At 39.8% G+C, this 18289-nt stretch overlaps 2 protein-coding genes across 5 annotated transcripts; one reads left to right on the top strand and one right to left on the bottom strand.

The window, feature by feature from the left end:
* Positions 1-244: 244 nt before the first annotated feature.
* Positions 245-12836, bottom strand: eci2 (enoyl-CoA delta isomerase 2). Of its 2 annotated transcripts, none has more exons than XM_035956985.2 (11): positions 12686-12836; positions 11946-12004; positions 10943-11046; positions 9791-9889; positions 8710-8901; positions 7118-7187; positions 5880-5982; positions 5442-5562; positions 2782-2871; positions 2441-2590; positions 245-2035 (listed from the first exon to the last, which is right to left on the bottom strand). In XM_035956985.2, exons 1-11 carry the CDS (start codon positions 12739-12741, stop codon positions 1880-1882), a joined length of 1200 nt encoding a protein of 399 aa, XP_035812878.1. In that variant the 5' UTR covers positions 12742-12836; the 3' UTR covers positions 245-1879. The 2 variants fall into 2 exon arrangements, with proteins under 2 accessions (XP_035812878.1, XP_023145370.1); XM_023289602.3 differs by having other exon boundaries at positions 2447-2590; positions 12686-12835.
* Positions 12773-17735, top strand: rheb (Ras homolog, mTORC1 binding). Of its 3 annotated transcripts, XM_023289606.3 has the most exons (8): positions 12999-13164; positions 14397-14468; positions 14546-14613; positions 14902-14984; positions 15094-15150; positions 15438-15485; positions 16508-16589; positions 16901-17735. In XM_023289606.3, the coding sequence occupies exons 1-8, from the start codon at positions 13113-13115 to the stop codon at positions 16991-16993; spliced, it is 555 nt and encodes a 184-aa protein (XP_023145374.1). In that variant the 5' UTR covers positions 12999-13112; the 3' UTR covers positions 16994-17735. The 3 variants fall into 3 exon arrangements, with proteins under 3 accessions (XP_054863174.1, XP_054863175.1, XP_023145374.1); XM_055007199.1 differs by lacking the exon at positions 16901-17735 and having other exon boundaries at positions 12773-13156; positions 16508-16891; XM_055007200.1 differs by lacking the exon at positions 15094-15150 and having other exon boundaries at positions 12797-13156.
* The last annotated feature ends 554 nt before the right edge of the window (positions 17736-18289 follow it).

Raw genomic sequence — 18289 nt, forward strand, 5'->3', positions numbered from 1 at the left:
ACAGAAAAACATCGATGACGTCAGTCAGTTCAGACGAAGTTTAAAGACGTGAAACGGAAAAAACCTGATATTTTTTAGACACAAAAACCAAAAACCAGTCAGTTAAAGGGCATGAGGCCCGACAACAATCTAAAGAGTTCCTCTAAAACCAGATTTAAGAACAAAATTCAACAACGGAATAAAATGCCGTGATCTCAACTGCTCGGTTTCACTCAAACTTCACAGACGAGACAAAATCCTCCAGTTAGAAATTAAAACTTTTGCTTTTATTCAATTGACAGAAAACGAACAAAGACGGAGATTTGAAAAGCTTTGAAGGCACTTTGACTAAAAACTACTAAAACACAGACTGACTCCTTCGATGTCATCATTAGAACCAAATAAAAACGTCCGAACATGGAGTGAGATCAGAAACTAAAACGAGTGAACGAAGCGCCACCTGTTTCCACATCAATAGATGAACGAATCCTCACATAAATCCTGAATTATTAAAATCCTGAAGCCTAAATTAAATCCTCAATTAAATCCCAAAATGGATCGAATCCTGAAATAAATCCTGCATTAAATCTCAAATATAGAATAGAATTCTGAATTAAAATAAATCCTGAATCTTAAATTAAATCTTCAATCAAATCTAGAATCAAATCTTGAATCCTGAATCAAATCCCGAATCGAATCCCAAAATAAATCCCAAATTAAATCCGGAATCGCATCCTGAAATAAATCCTGAATACTAAATTAAATCCTGCATCAAATACTGAATTTAATCTTGAATGAAATGCTGAATCAAATCTTGAATAAAGTTCCAAATCAACACCCCGACTTGAATCCTGAATTTAAATCCTGAATACTAAATCGAATCCTCGATCAAAACCTGAATTGAATAACAAAATAATTCCTGAATCAAATCCAGAATTTAATCTTGAATCAAATCCTGAATTAAATCTCTAATCCTGAATTTAATCCTCAGTTTTAATCTTGAATCAAACCCCGAATCGAATCCTGAATTAAATCTCAAATGAAATCCTGAATCTAATCAGATTCTAAGTTCTGAACCGCTGTATCTCCACAAAAAATGTTCACGCTCATTTTTAAAATTCTGCAAAACACAAAATGCAAATTTGTTTCCTTGTGCTGCGGAGGGGGGGCGCCGTCGGCCAAAGTTCTGCTGAACAGGATTCCTGAGGAACCTGACAGAGTTAACAGTTTATGAAGAAGGAGGTCCAGATGTTCAGACCGATGGAGACAAACAGGATCAGAAGTTCTACTAAATCCTGACTGAAGGAGAACACTGATGGAATACGTTATTTTAGGTTTTTAATTCGCTGACATTCTGTAGAAAGGACGGTTCTGAACAAACTCTGGCGGAAAACAAACAAATCTGACGACTGATCAGAGCTGAAGAAAGACGGAGGAAGTTTCTGAATCTGAAACTAAAACAGGAGAACCTTCATCTGTGCTCCTTCCAACCAGGAGGCAACTCTTCTGGACAATTCAGGGACGATCAGATGATCCATTACCTCCAGAAACAGCTCAACCGTTAGTCTAAGGTCATTCTGGCCACATCTAGAGGAGAACATCGCCTAGCTGATATCTAGAGTTAAACACTGAATGGTTCCACGTCTGGACGGAACAAACGGAACAGGTTCTGAGCCCTGGTGTGTTTCATACAGATGTGCTGAGATGAATCTACAGATATTTGTTGGGTCGGAGCTGGTCGATGTAAAAAACCTGACTGTGGTTGGATGTTAAAGCCCTGTTTTCTCTGTTCTAGTGATGCACAACACAGTGAAGTTAAAGGCAGAATTAAAGACGTTCTTCCAGCAGAAGAACCGACTGCTCTAATTAGAGCTAGACCTCAGGATGGACTCTCGCTGCATCACAGTTTGGATTTGGCCTGGAAGAAGCTCATGATGGCGTTGAAGCACTCGTCGGACGTCCAGCGCTCCACCAGACGCTCCACCTCGGCGTCATTCACGGCGTGAAGACGATCCTTCTCCGTGGACCGGATCAGCTGTTTGGACAGAGCCAGGGACTGACGGACAGACAGACGGACACTTCAGGTCATTCACACGCTTTCAACTCATCTTCAAGTTTCAGGTCATTCTGGACAAAGTCTACATCATTTTGGACAATTCTGGACAAAGAGTCATTCTAGACAAGGTTTGAGTCATTCTAGACAAGGTTTGAGTCATTCTAGACAAGGTTTGAGTCATTCTAGACAAAGTTTGAGTCATTCTAGACAAAGTTTGAGTCATTCTAGACAAGGTTTGAGTCATTTTGGATAAAGTTGGAGTCATTCTAGACACATTTCAAGTTATCTTGGGCAGGTTTATGTCATTTAAGACTAGTTTTGTGACATTTTGGACACATTTCAAGTAATTTTGGTCCATTTATTTGTCAGCAGGTGTTCTGACTTGAAGTGGAGTGGATGACGTGCGTTTACGTTGGGAGGCAGCTTGGCGTAGGCCTTCAGTCTGGACCAGACCTCCATCTGGAAGCTGCTTTCAGGGAAAACCTCGGTGACGAGTCCAAGTTCACAGGCCTGAGTCGCCGTCAGCTTCTTATTGAACAGCAGCATCTCCGAGGCCTGAACACAGAAACACAGCAGAGCTAAAACCAAGCGTTACCATTTATTTTCTCTCTTGTCTGGGTTCTTATTTATCATTACTTAATTCTTCACAGCAGCTGTGATGAAGAACGTCTTCAACAGAACCAAAACAAATCAATGGTAGTAACAGCGTTGTTTGTGTTGGTTCCTGTGTCGTGTTTGTGCGTTACCTTGGCGACGCCCATTATCTTGGGGAAGGTATAGGAGGAGCAGGCCTCGGGGCTCTGGCCGAGTTGACTGAACGGAGTGTGGAACGTGGCCTGAAACAGTGAATGCACCAGTTAATCTGTAGAACTCATTTCATTCATAAAATTGGTCCTCCATGGAAAACATCAAATATAGAACACTGAAAGAACCAAAGGGGAGCTACAGTCGAGATCAAAAGTTTCCATGAGATCCATGGTTATCATTCAGTCTTTAGTTTCCAACGAGTCCCAGAACTCTGAATTTATGATGGAATCACTGAAACATGAATCTTTATCACTGAAACAATCATGAACTTTGGTTCTTTCATAGATTTATTAAAGGTCTTCTGGAAATGTGAAAAAGCTGCTGGATCATAAATATACAAACTGAAATGTTAATATTTGGTTAAAGTTGTCCATTTTCTTCTCAGGTCAGTTCTTCTGGTTTTAATCTTCTGGTTTATCTTCGACTCCTCTGGACACTATTACCCACAGTCAAGCATGGAGGTGGCAGTATCATTATACTATCAATTTAACTGCCTCAGACTTGTTCCTTCGGGTTCTTGATGGGTCTAAGTCAGGACTTTGGGCAGACCAGTCTAGAACCTTCATTCCAGCCTGACTGAACCATTTCTTTACCACGTCTGATGTGTGTTTGGGCTCACTGTCTGGTTGAAACATCCAACTGTGTCCAAGATCAACCTTCTGCTGATGGTTTTAGGTCCTCCTGAAGAATGTGGAGATGATCCTCCTTCATTATTCCATTTACTTCGTGTAAAGCTCCAGTTCTACAGAGCATGATACTGCCACCACCATGCTTGATGGTAGGTTTGGTGTTCTTGGGGTTAAAAAAAGAAGACCTGCTCAAGACAGTCTGAAACCAGTCCTCAAAAAGACTAAAACCAGGACCAAAATCAAACCTAAACTACTCCTAAAGAAGTCCAAGACCCATCCCAGAACGTCTGAAACCAGTCCTCATCCAGGACCAGATCCAGAGTAAAATTAATCCTAAACCAACTTTAAATCACATCCAAAACCAGGAGAACCAAGACTGGAACCAAACATAAACCAGTCCCAAGAAAGTCCAGAACCAGTCCAACATCCAGTCTGAAACCAGTCCAGAAGCACTTCTAGAAAGCCCAAGAGCATGATACTGCCACCCCCATGCTTGATGGTAGGTTTGGTGTTCTTGGGGTTAAAGGCCTCACCTTCAGTTTTTGTTCCATCTGACCACAGAACTTTCCTCCAGAACTTTTTCTTTGTCCATGTGATGAGTGGAGCTTTAAGGTTCTGCTACTAGAGGAAGAACTTCCTTCTTCATGGATCCTCTAGAACCCTGTGGACACTGACAGCTGTGTTCCAGCAGCTTCTCATTCATTCAGACCTGCTTTCTGATGGTACCTGGTTGACTCTTGACCATCCTGACCAATGGTCTCTCAGCAGCAGGTGATAGTTTGAATTTTCTTCCTGATGGTGGCAGTAACACAACTGCACCATTAACTTTATTCTGACTAACAGATGATTTTGGATCTGAAGCTGCTTTGCAATGGCTCCAAGTGACTTGAGTAATGTCAGACATATTTCCAGTCATCTTGGACAATTCTGGAGTCAATCTGGAGTCGAGTTATTCTAGATGTTTTCAGTCACTTTGGAATAGTTTTGCATAAATTTGGAAAAAAAACTGAGTCAACTTTACCTGTTTTTGTGTCGATTTGGGAAAGTTTTTAAAATTTTATATATATTTTAGTCAATTTGGACAATTATTGAATGAATTTATGAGTCAGTGTTGACATCTCCATCAGTCAGTTTGGACCATTTTGTAGTCAATTTTCACAGTTTTCATCAGTTTAGACCATTTCTGCATCATCTCATGCAACATTTAAATATTTCTAGACATATATTCAACCACCTTGGACTATTTTTGAGTCAATTTGGGCAATTGTTGAGGTAATTTGGTAAATTTAGCATCAATTTGCGCAGTTTTTGAATCGTTATCGAAATGTTTTTAGTCAGCTTGGAATAGTTTGGAATAAATCTGGACTAATTTTGAGTTGACTTTAACAGTTTTTGTGCCAGTTTGTGCAGGTTTTTAATGATTTTAGTTCATGTTTTTAGTCACTTTGGACAATTGTTGAGTGAATTTATGTCCAGATAGACATCTCTTCAGTCAGTTTAGGCTGTTTTTGAGCCAATTTTGACAGTTTTGGAAAATTTTTGCATCAACCGAGGCAACGTTGGAGTTCAAGTCGATGATTTTCTTCTCTAGATCTTTGCTGAGCTTCTCAGATTTCCCACTGTAGTGTTTGAGTCTAATGAGTGGATCTAATGGGTTCTATTTAAACTGGATCAGAGGAGTCAGCAGCTGTAGTCGACTGGAATCACTCAGGAGAAGTTAAGAGGCCATGAAACTAAGAAAATTAGATTAACCCAACTTTCTAAACCGACAACACTGCGAACTCAAGTTGGTGTTTGTATATTTTGTCCTTTAACAGATCTATAAAGAACCGAACTACATGATTGTGTTTTAATGATTCCATCATAAAACAAAGTTATTGGATTCGGTAACTAATGAAAATCTGGCTCTAACTTCAGTCTGTTCATCATCACTGAAACCCATATATTTGTTTGTTTGTTTGTGTGTGTACCTTCTCTGTAGCGTAGACCAGGTCGAACAGTCCCAGCGCAGTGACGGCGATTCCTACCGCCGGTCCGTTCACCACGGCAACCAGCGGCTTCGGGAAGTCGATGTAGGCGTTCACATAGTTCCTGCAGAGAAGATGGATTCTGTTCATTTTGTCATCTTTTCATCAGGTTAGTGTTCTCTTTTTATCCAACAGCTTAGTCAGGATTATTAAGGAGGTTTTTAGCTTTACATGTTTTGACTGTTGAAACATCCTAAATAATCCTGACTAAGATGTCAAAGTAGATAAACAACATTCAGTCCTTTAATTTGTGGTTCATGTTTTCCTGAGTCTGACAGCATGCTACTTCTTTAACTGTCAATCAATCAATCAATCAATCAATCAATCAATCAATCAATCAATCAATCAATCAATCAATCGATGGATGGATCGTTGGCTAACCGCAGCAGATCTCCTGCTTGTTTGGCCATCAGCTCCACGCCTCCCTCTGGGATCTTGGTGAAGTTGGAGAGATCGTTTCCACTGCAGTAGAAATCACCGGCACCTGACAGGAACAAAGTCCATGTATTGATTAATATTCATTGATTCTTCTTGTGGTCGTTTTGCATATTTGCTGCGATTTAAAGTCTATTTTTGTGGTGAATTTCACATCTTTGACAGAAGCAGTAGCCGTGACTTTAGGTCTTGTGCTGATTTTGCGGGTTTTTTTTCATATTTTGCACAGTTTTTTAAAAAATCTACATTTAGAGTTCTAGAAGATCTTGACGTCCAAACTGTTTATTGTTCTGTTTGTACTGTTTGTTCTCCATCCGCCAACCCATCTATCCCCCCCCAATTTCTCATTTTGTTAAAAATTATGAAAAAATGAGAAAAATTGACACAAAATCAAAAAAAATTATCGTAATGAGAAAAATGATTACATGAAATGAGAAAAATTATGACAAAAACGAGAAAAATTGACACAAAATTAGAAAAATTGACATGAAATGAGAAAAATTATGACACAAAATGAAAATTGACACAAAATGAGAATAATTGACATGAAATGAGAAAAATGACAAAAAAAATGACAAAAACTGAGAAAAATGATGACACAAAATGAGAAAAATGATGACAAACTGAGAAAAATGATGACCAAATGAGACAAATTATGATACAAAATTAGAAAAATTATGATACATGAGAAAAATGACACAAAATGAGAAAGATTATGAGAAAGAGAAAAATGATGAGAAAATGAGAAAAATATGACCAAATGAGAAAAAATTGACAAAATTTGAAAAATTGACACGAAACGAGAAACACTATGAGAAACTTTGAAAAATTGTGACACAAAATGAGAAAAATAAGACAAAATGAGAAATGATGACACGAAATGAGAAATTATGACAAAATGAAAAAAATGACAAAATAAGAACTTTTCATGACATGAAATGAGAAAAATTATGTCAAAGTGAGAAAAATTGTGACAGAAAATGAGAAAAATGAGAAACAAACCAACCACGATCTGACTGTGTGTTGCTGCTGATTATTATCATCTCGTATTATTTGTACATTCCTCGTGTCATTGCTCGATACGTTCTCATCTGATCAGACTCTCATTGAAGCCGTTAGCTCAACGGGACTTAAAACGAGGGACCGGTTCCCCTAACGGTAGAAAATGTGCTTTGTGTTTGTACCGGTAAAAACTGTGAGGACTGAGTCGTCTTTTGCCGCCTGCTCCAGAGCTGCAACAATGTCGTTGTACATCTGAAAGAAAACCAGGAAGTTAGAGTTAGAAGGAGCAAAACAAACACTGAAGATCATCAAATATCAGCATCCATGATGGAAAACAGCCCGACTTTGTTTCATGGGTTTCAATTTGATCCTCTGGAGCCGTACAAGTCTGTAGGTGTTTTTTGGGGTTTTTTAAATGACAAAAATCAGAAACACAATTCACTTTTTTGGCACGCAAGTAAAAAAAAATTAAATCAACACTCCATTAGTTAAATTTTTACAGCTGCTACGAACACTTTGGGTTCCTTTCTGTCATTTTACGTCTCATTGTTTATTCTGTCTCTTGTTTTTGTCATTTTGTGTCACATTTATATAGTTTTTTTTGTTTTGGCCATTTTGAATATCTTTTTGATAGTTTCCTGAGTAATTGTGACAGCTTCGTCATTTAACTATTTCTAGTTCTCCAGACTTCTCCTCTCTCCTCTGCTCATCATCAGTAGAAAGATGTTTCACCATGCTGAATGTATCTCCAACAATCTGCTCCTCTGTTCACTGTTTCTGAACCATGCTCACTTTATTTCATTCATCCAGTAGCTTTGGGTTTCCTCTCAGTCTAAAACTGTGCAAAAAATTGCTTGAAACTTTTTTAAAATTACTTTTAACTAGTTCAGAACAACTCAAAATTCGGGCGGCTGTGGCTCAGGTGGTAGAGCGGGTCGTCCAATGATCGACGGGTCGGCGTTTCGATTCCCGTTCTGTCCTAGTCATGTGCTGTTGTGTTCTTAGGCAAGACACTTTAACCACCTTGCCTCCAGTGGTGCTACTCACACTGGTGTATGAATGTTGGTGGTGGTCGGAGGCTGTAGGCGTGGATTGTGAGCCACACTTCCGTCAGTCTGCCCCAGGGCAGCTGTGGCTACAAATGTAGTTTACCACCATCAGAGTGAGAATGTGTGAGTGAATGAATAATGGATTCACTGTAAAGCTCTCTGAGTGCCTTGAAAAGCACTATATAAATCTAATTCATTATTATTATTAAAATGTGTTCAAAACATCATTTATAAAGTTACAATTTCGGTGATTTAGGACAAGTTTTAGTACAGTTATGAGTCTACAAACGTCAAAAATTATTTAAAACGTGTCCAAACTGGCCCAACAGTTCTCCTCAATACCTCAGAAACCGTCCAGAATAACTTGAAACTAGTTCGAAGTGACTCAAAATGTGTTAAAATTGATCATTTTTAACTTTTTACGGACAATTTGGATCATTTGGAACCATTTTTAGTCCAGTTTTGAGTCTCTGCTCATCATCTGTACAAGATGTTTCACCATGCTGGATGGATCTCCAACTACTTGCTGTGGTTGTTTTCTGTCTCATTTGTGGGATTTTGTGTCACATTTGTGTCAGTTTGTGTCTTGTTTTTGTCATTTTGTGTCTCATTTTTTGCCTCGTTTTTGTCATTATGTGTCTCGTTTTAGCTGGTTTGCATCCTGTTTGTGTAGTTTTGTGTCTCGTTGACCCTCTAATGAAGCTTGGAGCTTCAGACAGGTGTACCTCGGTTGTGATGGCGTTTTTCTTGGTCGGCCGGTTCAGTTTGATGGTGGTGATGTTGTCCTCCGTGGTGACCAGCAGCGTCTCGTAAGTCGCCTCGCTCCCAGCAGGCTGTGCGGCCACCTGGGCGGAGCTTCCCCCCTCTGCCGCCACCAGGGAGCCAACCAGGTCACAGTACTGCTGCCTGGCTTTGTCCTGAGAGGAGCAAATACTACATCATACAATCTGTCGACTAGCAGCGTTTGTCTCCGTTTTCCTTCTCACCCTGCCCTCACCCCGACTGGACGAGGCAGACGTCTGCCCTCCCTGAACCTGGTTCTTCCATCCATCCGCAAAGAAATAGAATCACTGGATGTTGGGGTTCTCTCTGTGATATGAGCCCGTTATTCTTCTGTTTTTATATCAATCAATAAAACCATGAATTAACGTGTAAAAGTCACTAGTCTGGTTCTAGTAACTCCTTCAAAGGAGTCATAGGTGTCTTGGTGGCGCCCCCCCCCCACCTCGTCATTTGTTATTATTTGACATCACTTTGTAGAAATCTGTTTTCACTTTGACATGAAAGAGTCTTTTCTGTCAGTTCTTCTCATTAGTTCTAACTAAACTGATAATTCTGATGATCCTTTGTTGCTACAACTTGCTGCTGTTTTCTTGGTTAAATGCGACAGTAAACAGGAAATAATGATTTTTTTTTTTTTTTTTTTTTTACATTTCACAAACCAAAATATTTTATCTAATGATTCAGTTCAAATAAAAAGTGAAACTGACTTCCCGCCAGTTTCCAGGTGGATGTTTCCTTCCTGGTTAACTGTCATCTTTCCCTTTCATGAGTGAAAAAAAAAAAGATCATTATCTTCAGGATTAATCCACCAGTTCTTTGCTCTATGAAATCTATGTTTTGTTCATCAAACAAATATATTCAGTTCATTGTCGCAGAGGACGACAGAAACCAGAAATTATTCACATTTAAGAAGCTGAAACCTCAGAACTTAGTCAGTTTTTATTAAAACAACAATTAATGGAGGAATAAATGGTTGATGAATCTTTGCAGCTGTGGTTTAAATGGATCGTGAAGCAGTCGTACCTGTGATATGGAGCCCAGAGACTTCCACGCGTCCCATTTCACCTTGTTGACAAAGTCCAGCATGCCTGGTTTGGGAGTGTTGCAGGGACCCTGAGTGGCCTGAAAGTGGAGGACAGGACAATTAGACACTTTACTTTCATTTTTATTGTCCTTTCTAACAACACAAAGGACTTCTGGGTCATGATCACACTCAAACTATCTCTTCACTTTGTAAGACATTTCTGTCAGAACGTTGCAGGAAGTTCAAATAATAAACTTTATTGTGAACTCTGTCGCCCTCTGGTGTCCACAGTTTGTTCATGTGTGAAACAAGTGCAGCTCTCAGAATGATTACCATCTTATAAACTATAACTATGACTGAAAACATGGAAATAGGTCAATATCTACAGTATGAGGAGACAAAATGACCAGAGAGACAAAAACAACCAAAAAAAGACACAAAACAATACAAACAAAACGCAAAATGAGACAAAAATGAACTGAAAAACAACCACCACAAGACAAAAAGACACAAACAAAACTCAAAACAACCAAAAATGAAACAAACACGACTGTCTCTTTGTGTTTGTTGAGGCGGTAAAACTCTAAATAGTTAAAAACTGTTGTTGATTCCAGGTTTTATGAATTTCTGCGAAACAAATAGTCAAATAAATTAAACTGGTTTCCATCTTTCTAACTGAGTCCTACTGCCTGAAGACATCTCTGAGTTCTCTCTCCTGCTTCATGTTCTGGTTCCACAGAGCTGCAGGATTTTAGGTTAAAAATTAACCACAGTCAAGACAAAGAAGCCAGAGATACAAAATTAACCCACACTGAGGAAGAATTAGTCCACAGTGAGACAAAATGGGGCTACAGTGGGGTAAAATGAGGTTACAGCGAGTTAAACTGAGGTTACAGTGGGGTAAAATGAGGCTACGGTGAGATAAAATGAGGTTACAGTGAGTTAAAATGAGGCTACAGTGGAGTAAAATGGGGGCTACAGTGAGTTAAAATAAGGCTACAATGAGGTAAAATGAGACCTAACAGCTGGTACCTGCTGCTGGGAGTTCAGAGGGTTAGATAGAGGTTTGTAAACCTGGAAGAGCAGCACTGGATGAAACAACATCAGAAACACCACAAGATGTTTCAGGACGGTTCCTAAAATCCTCCCACCTGTTTGAACAGAGCGTAGATCTTCAGTTTGACCTCGTTCCCCGGATCGTTCTTCAGCGTCGACAGTCTGCTCTTGGCCTGCTCGAACTGCTCCACCGTGGCAGCTGAAAACACACCACGGAGAGACACACAATGATACAAACAGGGCATAAAGCAATAGAACCGAGACACAAGTTGGACAACATAAATGAGACACGGAGAAACTGAAAAACAAAACAGAAAGGAGACAAAAGTGTCCCAAAGACACACAACTCGACACAAAGGAGACACAAAATGACAAAAATGAGACACAAACTGGACACAAAACAAAAGCAAGAAACGAAACAGCAAAAACAAGACACAAGATGATTTAGATGAGACACAAAATGAGAAAAACGAGACACAAAACAACAAAAATTAGACACAAAGTGACCAAAATTAGATAAAACAAAAGAGATACATAATGATTCAAACAAGACAAAAAACAAGACACAAAAAACAAATCGACCACAAATTGTTGGAGATCCATCCAGCACAGTGAAACATCTTTCTACTGATAATGAGTAGAGAGCAAACATGGAGATAGAAAAACATCTACAGGACGAGGAGATAACATGAGAAAAACTGTCGTAAAACTATCAAAACGAGCCACAAAATGACAAAAAGACCAACCGAGACACAAATTGACAAACGAGACTCAAACAACAGAAATGAGACAAAATGACATAAACAAGACACAAAATGAAAAAAGTGTACATAAAACAACAAAAACAAGACACAAAACTACCAACCTGAGACAGAAAATGACATAAATGATTCACAAAATGACAAAAACGGGACACAAAGCAACCAAAATGAGACACAAAACAATAGAAAATGGACAAAAAAAAATTAAAATGGGGCCACGAAATGACCAACCTGAGACAGAAAATGACAAAAATAACTTACAAAATGACAAATGAAACTCAAAATGATCAAAACCAGACCCACGATGATAAAAGCGGGACATGGTGTGGACACTCACCCATCATAGGAGACGCTGTGGTGTGGATGTTCAGCCTGGGGACAGTGGAACTGACCAAACTGGACACAGGAAGGAAAGAAATGACCTGATTAATGAACTGTCATGGAAACAAGCTGAACTCTTCCATCCCATAATATCCAGGTTAATGACACTTTATAGCTTTAATAGGTACACAGGTAGCTGACACTGTTTGCTTTGTGTTTTTCAGTGAGTTTTATTCCTCTTTTCAGCGTTTATTTGTCCTGGAGGTGAACCAGCGGCTGATTCCAGGTCAGTTCAGCTGGACTCTGGAGCAAAGGTCGCAGCTCAACTCCTGGATCAGAACCTGTTTCTGATTAACAACAAACTCAACACGTCTCCGGTTAAATAAATAAATAAACAAGCGAAATAAAGCTGCGCCGACTGAACTATGACAGCTCAGCTCGTCTCTCTTTATTTTTAACGCCTTTAGCAGCTGATGCTACCTGCTAGCTCATCATTCATTGGGTAGCGGCTAACAGCAGCTAGCCGAACAGATAACTGGTTCCCTGTGGATGCTAACAGCAGAGCTAACCGTTAGCTCCACTGGACGAAGCTACAGGTTAGCTAGGTGAAGCTAGCCCGTAGCTGCTAAAGCTAACCTTTAGCTCTTCACCTAGCCTGACCCCGTCCAGAGTTCAACGCACCGAGCGGCTAAACTGATAATTAGCCGCTTCAAATACGTAAAAAAGAGCTTTAATATGAGCTGACGTTGTTGTTACCTTCTGAATCTGACGGAGCGCCAGAGAGAGCAGCACTGCAGGGCCACGGCAGCCATTTAACCCAGATCCGGGGGTCCAAAGAGCGTAGGGACGGACCGAGGGAGGGGAGCGCTAACTAGCTTAGCCGCCTCCGAGCTAACATATGAGCTGCTGTTTATACCGCTGGTCCCGCCCATTCCGCTGTCTTCCGCTCTCCTATTGGCTGACGCCGCTCTGATCTGTCCAATGATCGACGACTCCAGGAACCGGGAGGGGCCGGGGTTCGTTTTGAACCAAACGGAAGGCGCGCTGACGACGAAAGTCCGCCTCCTCGGGTGTGCGTGTCCAATCAGAGTGGGGGGCTCGCTGCCGGGTCCGGCCCGCTCCGGGGAGATGATGCAGAGGCTCTGATGCTCCGTGCGCTCGTCTGGATGCCTCAAATCACACCATGCCGCTGCCAAAATCCCGGAAAATCGCTGTGCTGGGCTACAGGTCGGTGGGTAAGTCGTGGTCAGGTAAACACCGGCTCAGGTGTTCTCTGACAGGAGGGGAGACAGAAGCAGCAGAGACCAGAGAGGATCTGCTGCAACATCTGGGGTCTAATTACAGATAGCAGCCTCTACCTGCAGCCTTAATGGGATCCACGCTGGGATTGGTTAGCTGGCAGCCAATCAGACGTAGCGACAGGTGTGGTCTTGATGCTGCCTCTGGTTTCTGAGTGGGTTCCATCTCAGCTGAAGTCTATTTAAGTATGTGGCATTTTAAAGGGGTTCTGGTTGAAACCTCCTGCAGAACCAGGCTCAGAGAGGCCGGCTGTCTGCCTCCACCCAGTCAGGGTGAGGGTGGAGGACAGAGAACAGAGGAGAACAACCCTCCTGGAAGTTCTCATCTTTTAATGCTCTTCAACTTTCAGTCATTGACAATTTAATTGCTCTGCCAAGGAACACGGTGGAGTCGTGACAATCGGTGTACGTTTGTCTGTCTGTCTGTCCGTCAGCTACATTGCTCAAAAACAAACTAATGGATTTGGATGAAATTTTCAGTGAAGGTCAGAAATGACACAAGAACCAAGTGATTAGATTTTGGCAGTGATGCAGCTTATAGTCTGGATCCACGGATCTGTTAAAGATTTATGTATCATTGCCAGATAGCAGCACGGCGTCACTGTAAACCTGACAACCAGTGAACACTACATGATCACATGATTGTGATCCTACTACAAATCCACCGCTGAGGACTTATCAGGACTTATCCATCAGAACTTAGCCGTACAAAAAAGACTCTTTCATGTCAAAGTGAAAACGGATTTCTACAAAGTAATGTCAATTTAATATAGATATCAGATGCAGAAGAGTCACTTTATTTTTTAACTGTCCACTCTTCTCACTTTGACATGAAAAAGGCTTTTTTTTTAGGTTTTTAAGAAAAACTTATCATCACATCTATGATAAATAATACAGCACTTGTGCACTATTCCTCTTCCATGTATTTCTGTGTTTATAACAGTGTTTGTACTGAATGTTAGGCTGTTGCTTCTAAAACCATCCACACATATTAAGAAAAATCCATTTAAGGATTCTATTAAACAAAACTACACAGTGACTTCTGCAGCATTACAATGGATTTATTCAATAAGACATCATTTATAAATGACGTATGTTGTTCTAACAGGAAACACTTTAACACTTTAACTTTAACTTTAACTTTAACATCAAATGTGGTCTGTGTTCAGGGAAGTCTTCTCTCACCATCCAGTTTGTGGAGGGTCAGTTTGTGGACTCCTATGATCCCACCATAGAGAACAGTAAGTAAAGATCATTCTCGCCACCTCTCACAGCTCATGTTGTTTCCCTCCTGACTAACTCTTAAAGTGTGTCTCAGCGTTCACCAAGACGATGACGGTCAACGGTCAGGATTACAACCTGCAGCTGGTCGACACGGCTGGACAGGTGAGTTGTCCGAAACCTAGACGTTACAGCTAGAAGGTGTGAATAAACGGGATATTAATGTAATAAAGTGTCAATACCCTGGATATTAACACACTACAGTATCAATTATTTAGATAATCACCCACAAAACTATCAATAATCTGGATATTAACACGCAAAAGTGTCAATAATCTGGATATTTACAGAAAAACTCAATAATCTGGATATTAATGTAAAGAAGCGTGAACAATCTGGATATTAACCCATAAAAGTCCTAGATAACCAGGATATTATCTGTTTGTGTTGCAGGATGAATACTCCATCTTCCCTCAGAGCTACACCATTGATGTTGACGGTTACATCCTCATCTACTCTGTAACGTCCTACAAAAGGTGAATTCAGCCTCTTATCGCCTAGATACAGGTGTCACAGAGGAGTTCAGGTGTTTGTCGTCAGTAGATGTTCCTCTCCAGATGTCTTCATTGTCTTTATCTTGTGTAGTTTCGAGGTGGTTCGTGTGATCCATGAGAAGCTGCTGGACATGGTGGGAAATGTCCAGTACGTACATGAACCTCTCATTCTTCATCTGTTCAGTGTCAAAGGACTCTAAACTGTTCCTCCTCTTAATAACACCTTTATTTCTAGTCAAATAGACCTTCAAATACAAACACGTTAGAAACTCAAAGAGCCAAAGCTGTGATTTAAAAAAGTCTAATTGATGAACATGGTTCTAATCTGAGCTGTGAACATTTTATATGAACAGTGAACATTTTACATTCCTCATTAACAACAAGCCAGACTGATTAACTATCTAATGATTAAGTGACTTCTGTGTTTCTCTCCAGAGTCCCAATTATTTTAGTTGGGAACAAGAAGGACTTGCACATGGAGAGGTAAGGCACGATAATTGGGATATTAATGTACAAAAGTGTCAATAATTTAGATATTAATGAAAAAAATAAATATTTTGATAGTAGCAGCTAACATGATTTTTTTAGACCTAAATAACAGCTAACATTATCTTATTTAGGCTAAAATAGCAGCTAGCATTGTCTTATTTAGGCTAAAATAGCAGCTAACATGAACTTATTTAGGTTAAACAGCAGCTAACATTGTCTTATTTAGGCTAAAATAGCAGCTAACATCATCTTATTTAGGCTAAACAGCAGGTAACATGATCTTATTTAGGCTAAACAGCAGCTAACATGATCTTATTTAGGCTAAAATGGCAGCTAACATGATCCTATTTAGGCTAAACGGCAGCTAACGTGATCTTTTTTAGGCTACACGGCAGCTAATATTATCTTATTTAGGCTAAAATAGCAACTAACATGATCTTATTTATGCTAAAACAGCAGCTAACATGATCTTATTTAGGCTTAACAGCAGCTAACATTATCTTATTTAGGCTAAAATAGCAGCTAGCATTGTCTTATTTAGGATAACAGCAGCTAACATGAACTTATTTAGGTTAAACAGCAGCTAACATTGTCTTATTTAGGCTAAAATAGCAGCTAACATCATCTTATTTAGGCTAAACAGCAGCTAACATGATCTTATTTATGCTAAAACAGCAGCTAACATTGTCTTAGTTAGGCTAAAATAGCAATTAACATTATCTTATTTAGGCTAAACAGCAGCTAACATGATCTTATTTAGGCCAAAGTAGCAGCTAACGTTGTCTTATTTAGGCTAAAACATCAGCTAGCATGATCTTATTTAGGCTAAACAGCAGCTAACATGATCTTATTTAGGCTAAAGTAGCAGCTAACATTGTCTTATTTAGGCTAAAACAGCAGCTAACATTATCTTATTTAGACCAAAATAGCAGCTAACATATTTTTTCTAAAGATTTTTGTCAAAGCTAAATTATTGTATGGCAGTGCAGTTGAAGTTGAAAACTGTTGTTGTGTAGAGTGATCAGCTTCGAGGAGGGCAAAGCTCTGGCCGAGTCGTGGAACGCTGCCTTCCTCGAGTCTTCAGCCAAAGAAAACCAGGTGAGAGAAGAAATGAGGAGACAAAACCCTAAGTTGCTAAACAGTGCAGTTTATGTTATGTTATTTAAGCTAGTAATATCTAGTTGAAGCTAAAGTAATGATAACAATATGTCATTAAACTAAAGTAGAGGCTAACATTCTCTTATTTAACTTAAGTAGCAGCTAACATGATCTTATTCTGCTAAAGTATTGGCTAACATTGTCCTAGTTAAGCTACAGTAGTGGCTAACATTGTCCTAGCTAAGCTAGAGTAGCAGCTAACACTGTCTAGAGGAAGTGAGTTCACTGAGTCTCCAGGTGTGTTTCCTCAGACGGCGGTGGAGGTGTTCCGGAGGATGATCCTGGAGGTGGAGAAGATGGAGGCGGGTCAGTCGGCGAGTCGGACTCCATGTTCTATGATGTAGCTCCAACACCATCCACAGAAGCTCTGCTGTTGGTCTCACATGTTCTGAACGCTCATACAAGACTCCTTTCAAAAATCTGTGTATTTAACGTTGACCTGTAAAAACAGTCGACACTCTAAACAACAAGAAGCACGGTTTTACCGTCTTTGTGAAAACAGGCAGACAAACTCAGGATCACGTTTGCAGAAAAACCCTCGGTGCAGATGTTTTCAACCTGAACTGTGAATTGTAGATGTCCAGAACATCTGCACCGAGCACATGCCGGAGAACGCTAGTCAGTGAGCAGCATCTAAAGTTGATTCAAACACTATAAATACATTAAATATGAATTCCTGTGAGGCTGAATTCACCGTCAGACTGAAGATTAGTTTCATGGATGAAGTCTGCGCTCCCTAAGCTAATGCAGCGGCTGATTAGCAAGACGACCTTAAATTAGCAGATTTTCTAATGGAGTCTGGTTTGTCCGACTCATGAACCAGAACATGTGGAGACGCCAACAGAAAGCAATGCATGGACAAAGAAAATGCTGTTTTGATTTGAAGCGTCTCTTCCAGGGTTTCCTGACATTTTCCTGTTGTTCCATCGGTTTGACTATGAGCTGTTTCTGATATGAGTTGATGAGGTTGCTGCCTGAACTCCCTTCGACTTCTATATTTCTAACAGTTAGAAGCACTTTTTATATGGAAGAGGAACTATTTGTGTTTTTATGAATGTTCTCATTAAAGCTGTGTTCTGCTGTTTGGCTAAAAGCTGCTCAGTGTTTTTACTGACAATGAAACCTTCATCTGAAGGAGCGTTGTTACTTCCTGAGCGTTTTTTTTTTTTTTTTAACCAGAATCCTCCAAAAATAGTTTTAAAAAACACACAGAGTTACGTCTTCTATCAAGCCAAAGGTGAAAAATGTTCAATTTACCATCAAACCAGCAGATTCACATTTATGAAGCTTGAATTGGCCTATTGTTGACAGCAGCTAAGGCTATCTGTACACTAGCATCACTTCTGTCATCTTGTTTAGGCTAATGTAGCAGGTGACGCTATCTTAGTTAGGCTAAAGTAGCAACTGATGTTACCTCTAGGCTAGCATAGCAGATTGTGTTATCTTGTTTAGGCTAACGTAATAGCTTTTGTTATGTTTTTAACGCTAGTAGCAGCTAACATGATCTTATTCAGGCTAGAAATATCTAGTTTCAGCTAAAGTAGAAGCTAACATTATTTTTATTTAGGCTAAAGTAGCAGCTACCATTATCTTAATTAGGTTCAATTAAAAAATCTTTAAAAATCATTAATTTTACAAAC

This window comes from Amphiprion ocellaris, chromosome 22, assembly GCF_022539595.1.
Source record: "Amphiprion ocellaris isolate individual 3 ecotype Okinawa chromosome 22, ASM2253959v1, whole genome shotgun sequence".
NCBI lineage: Eukaryota > Metazoa > Chordata > Actinopteri > Pomacentridae > Amphiprion > Amphiprion ocellaris.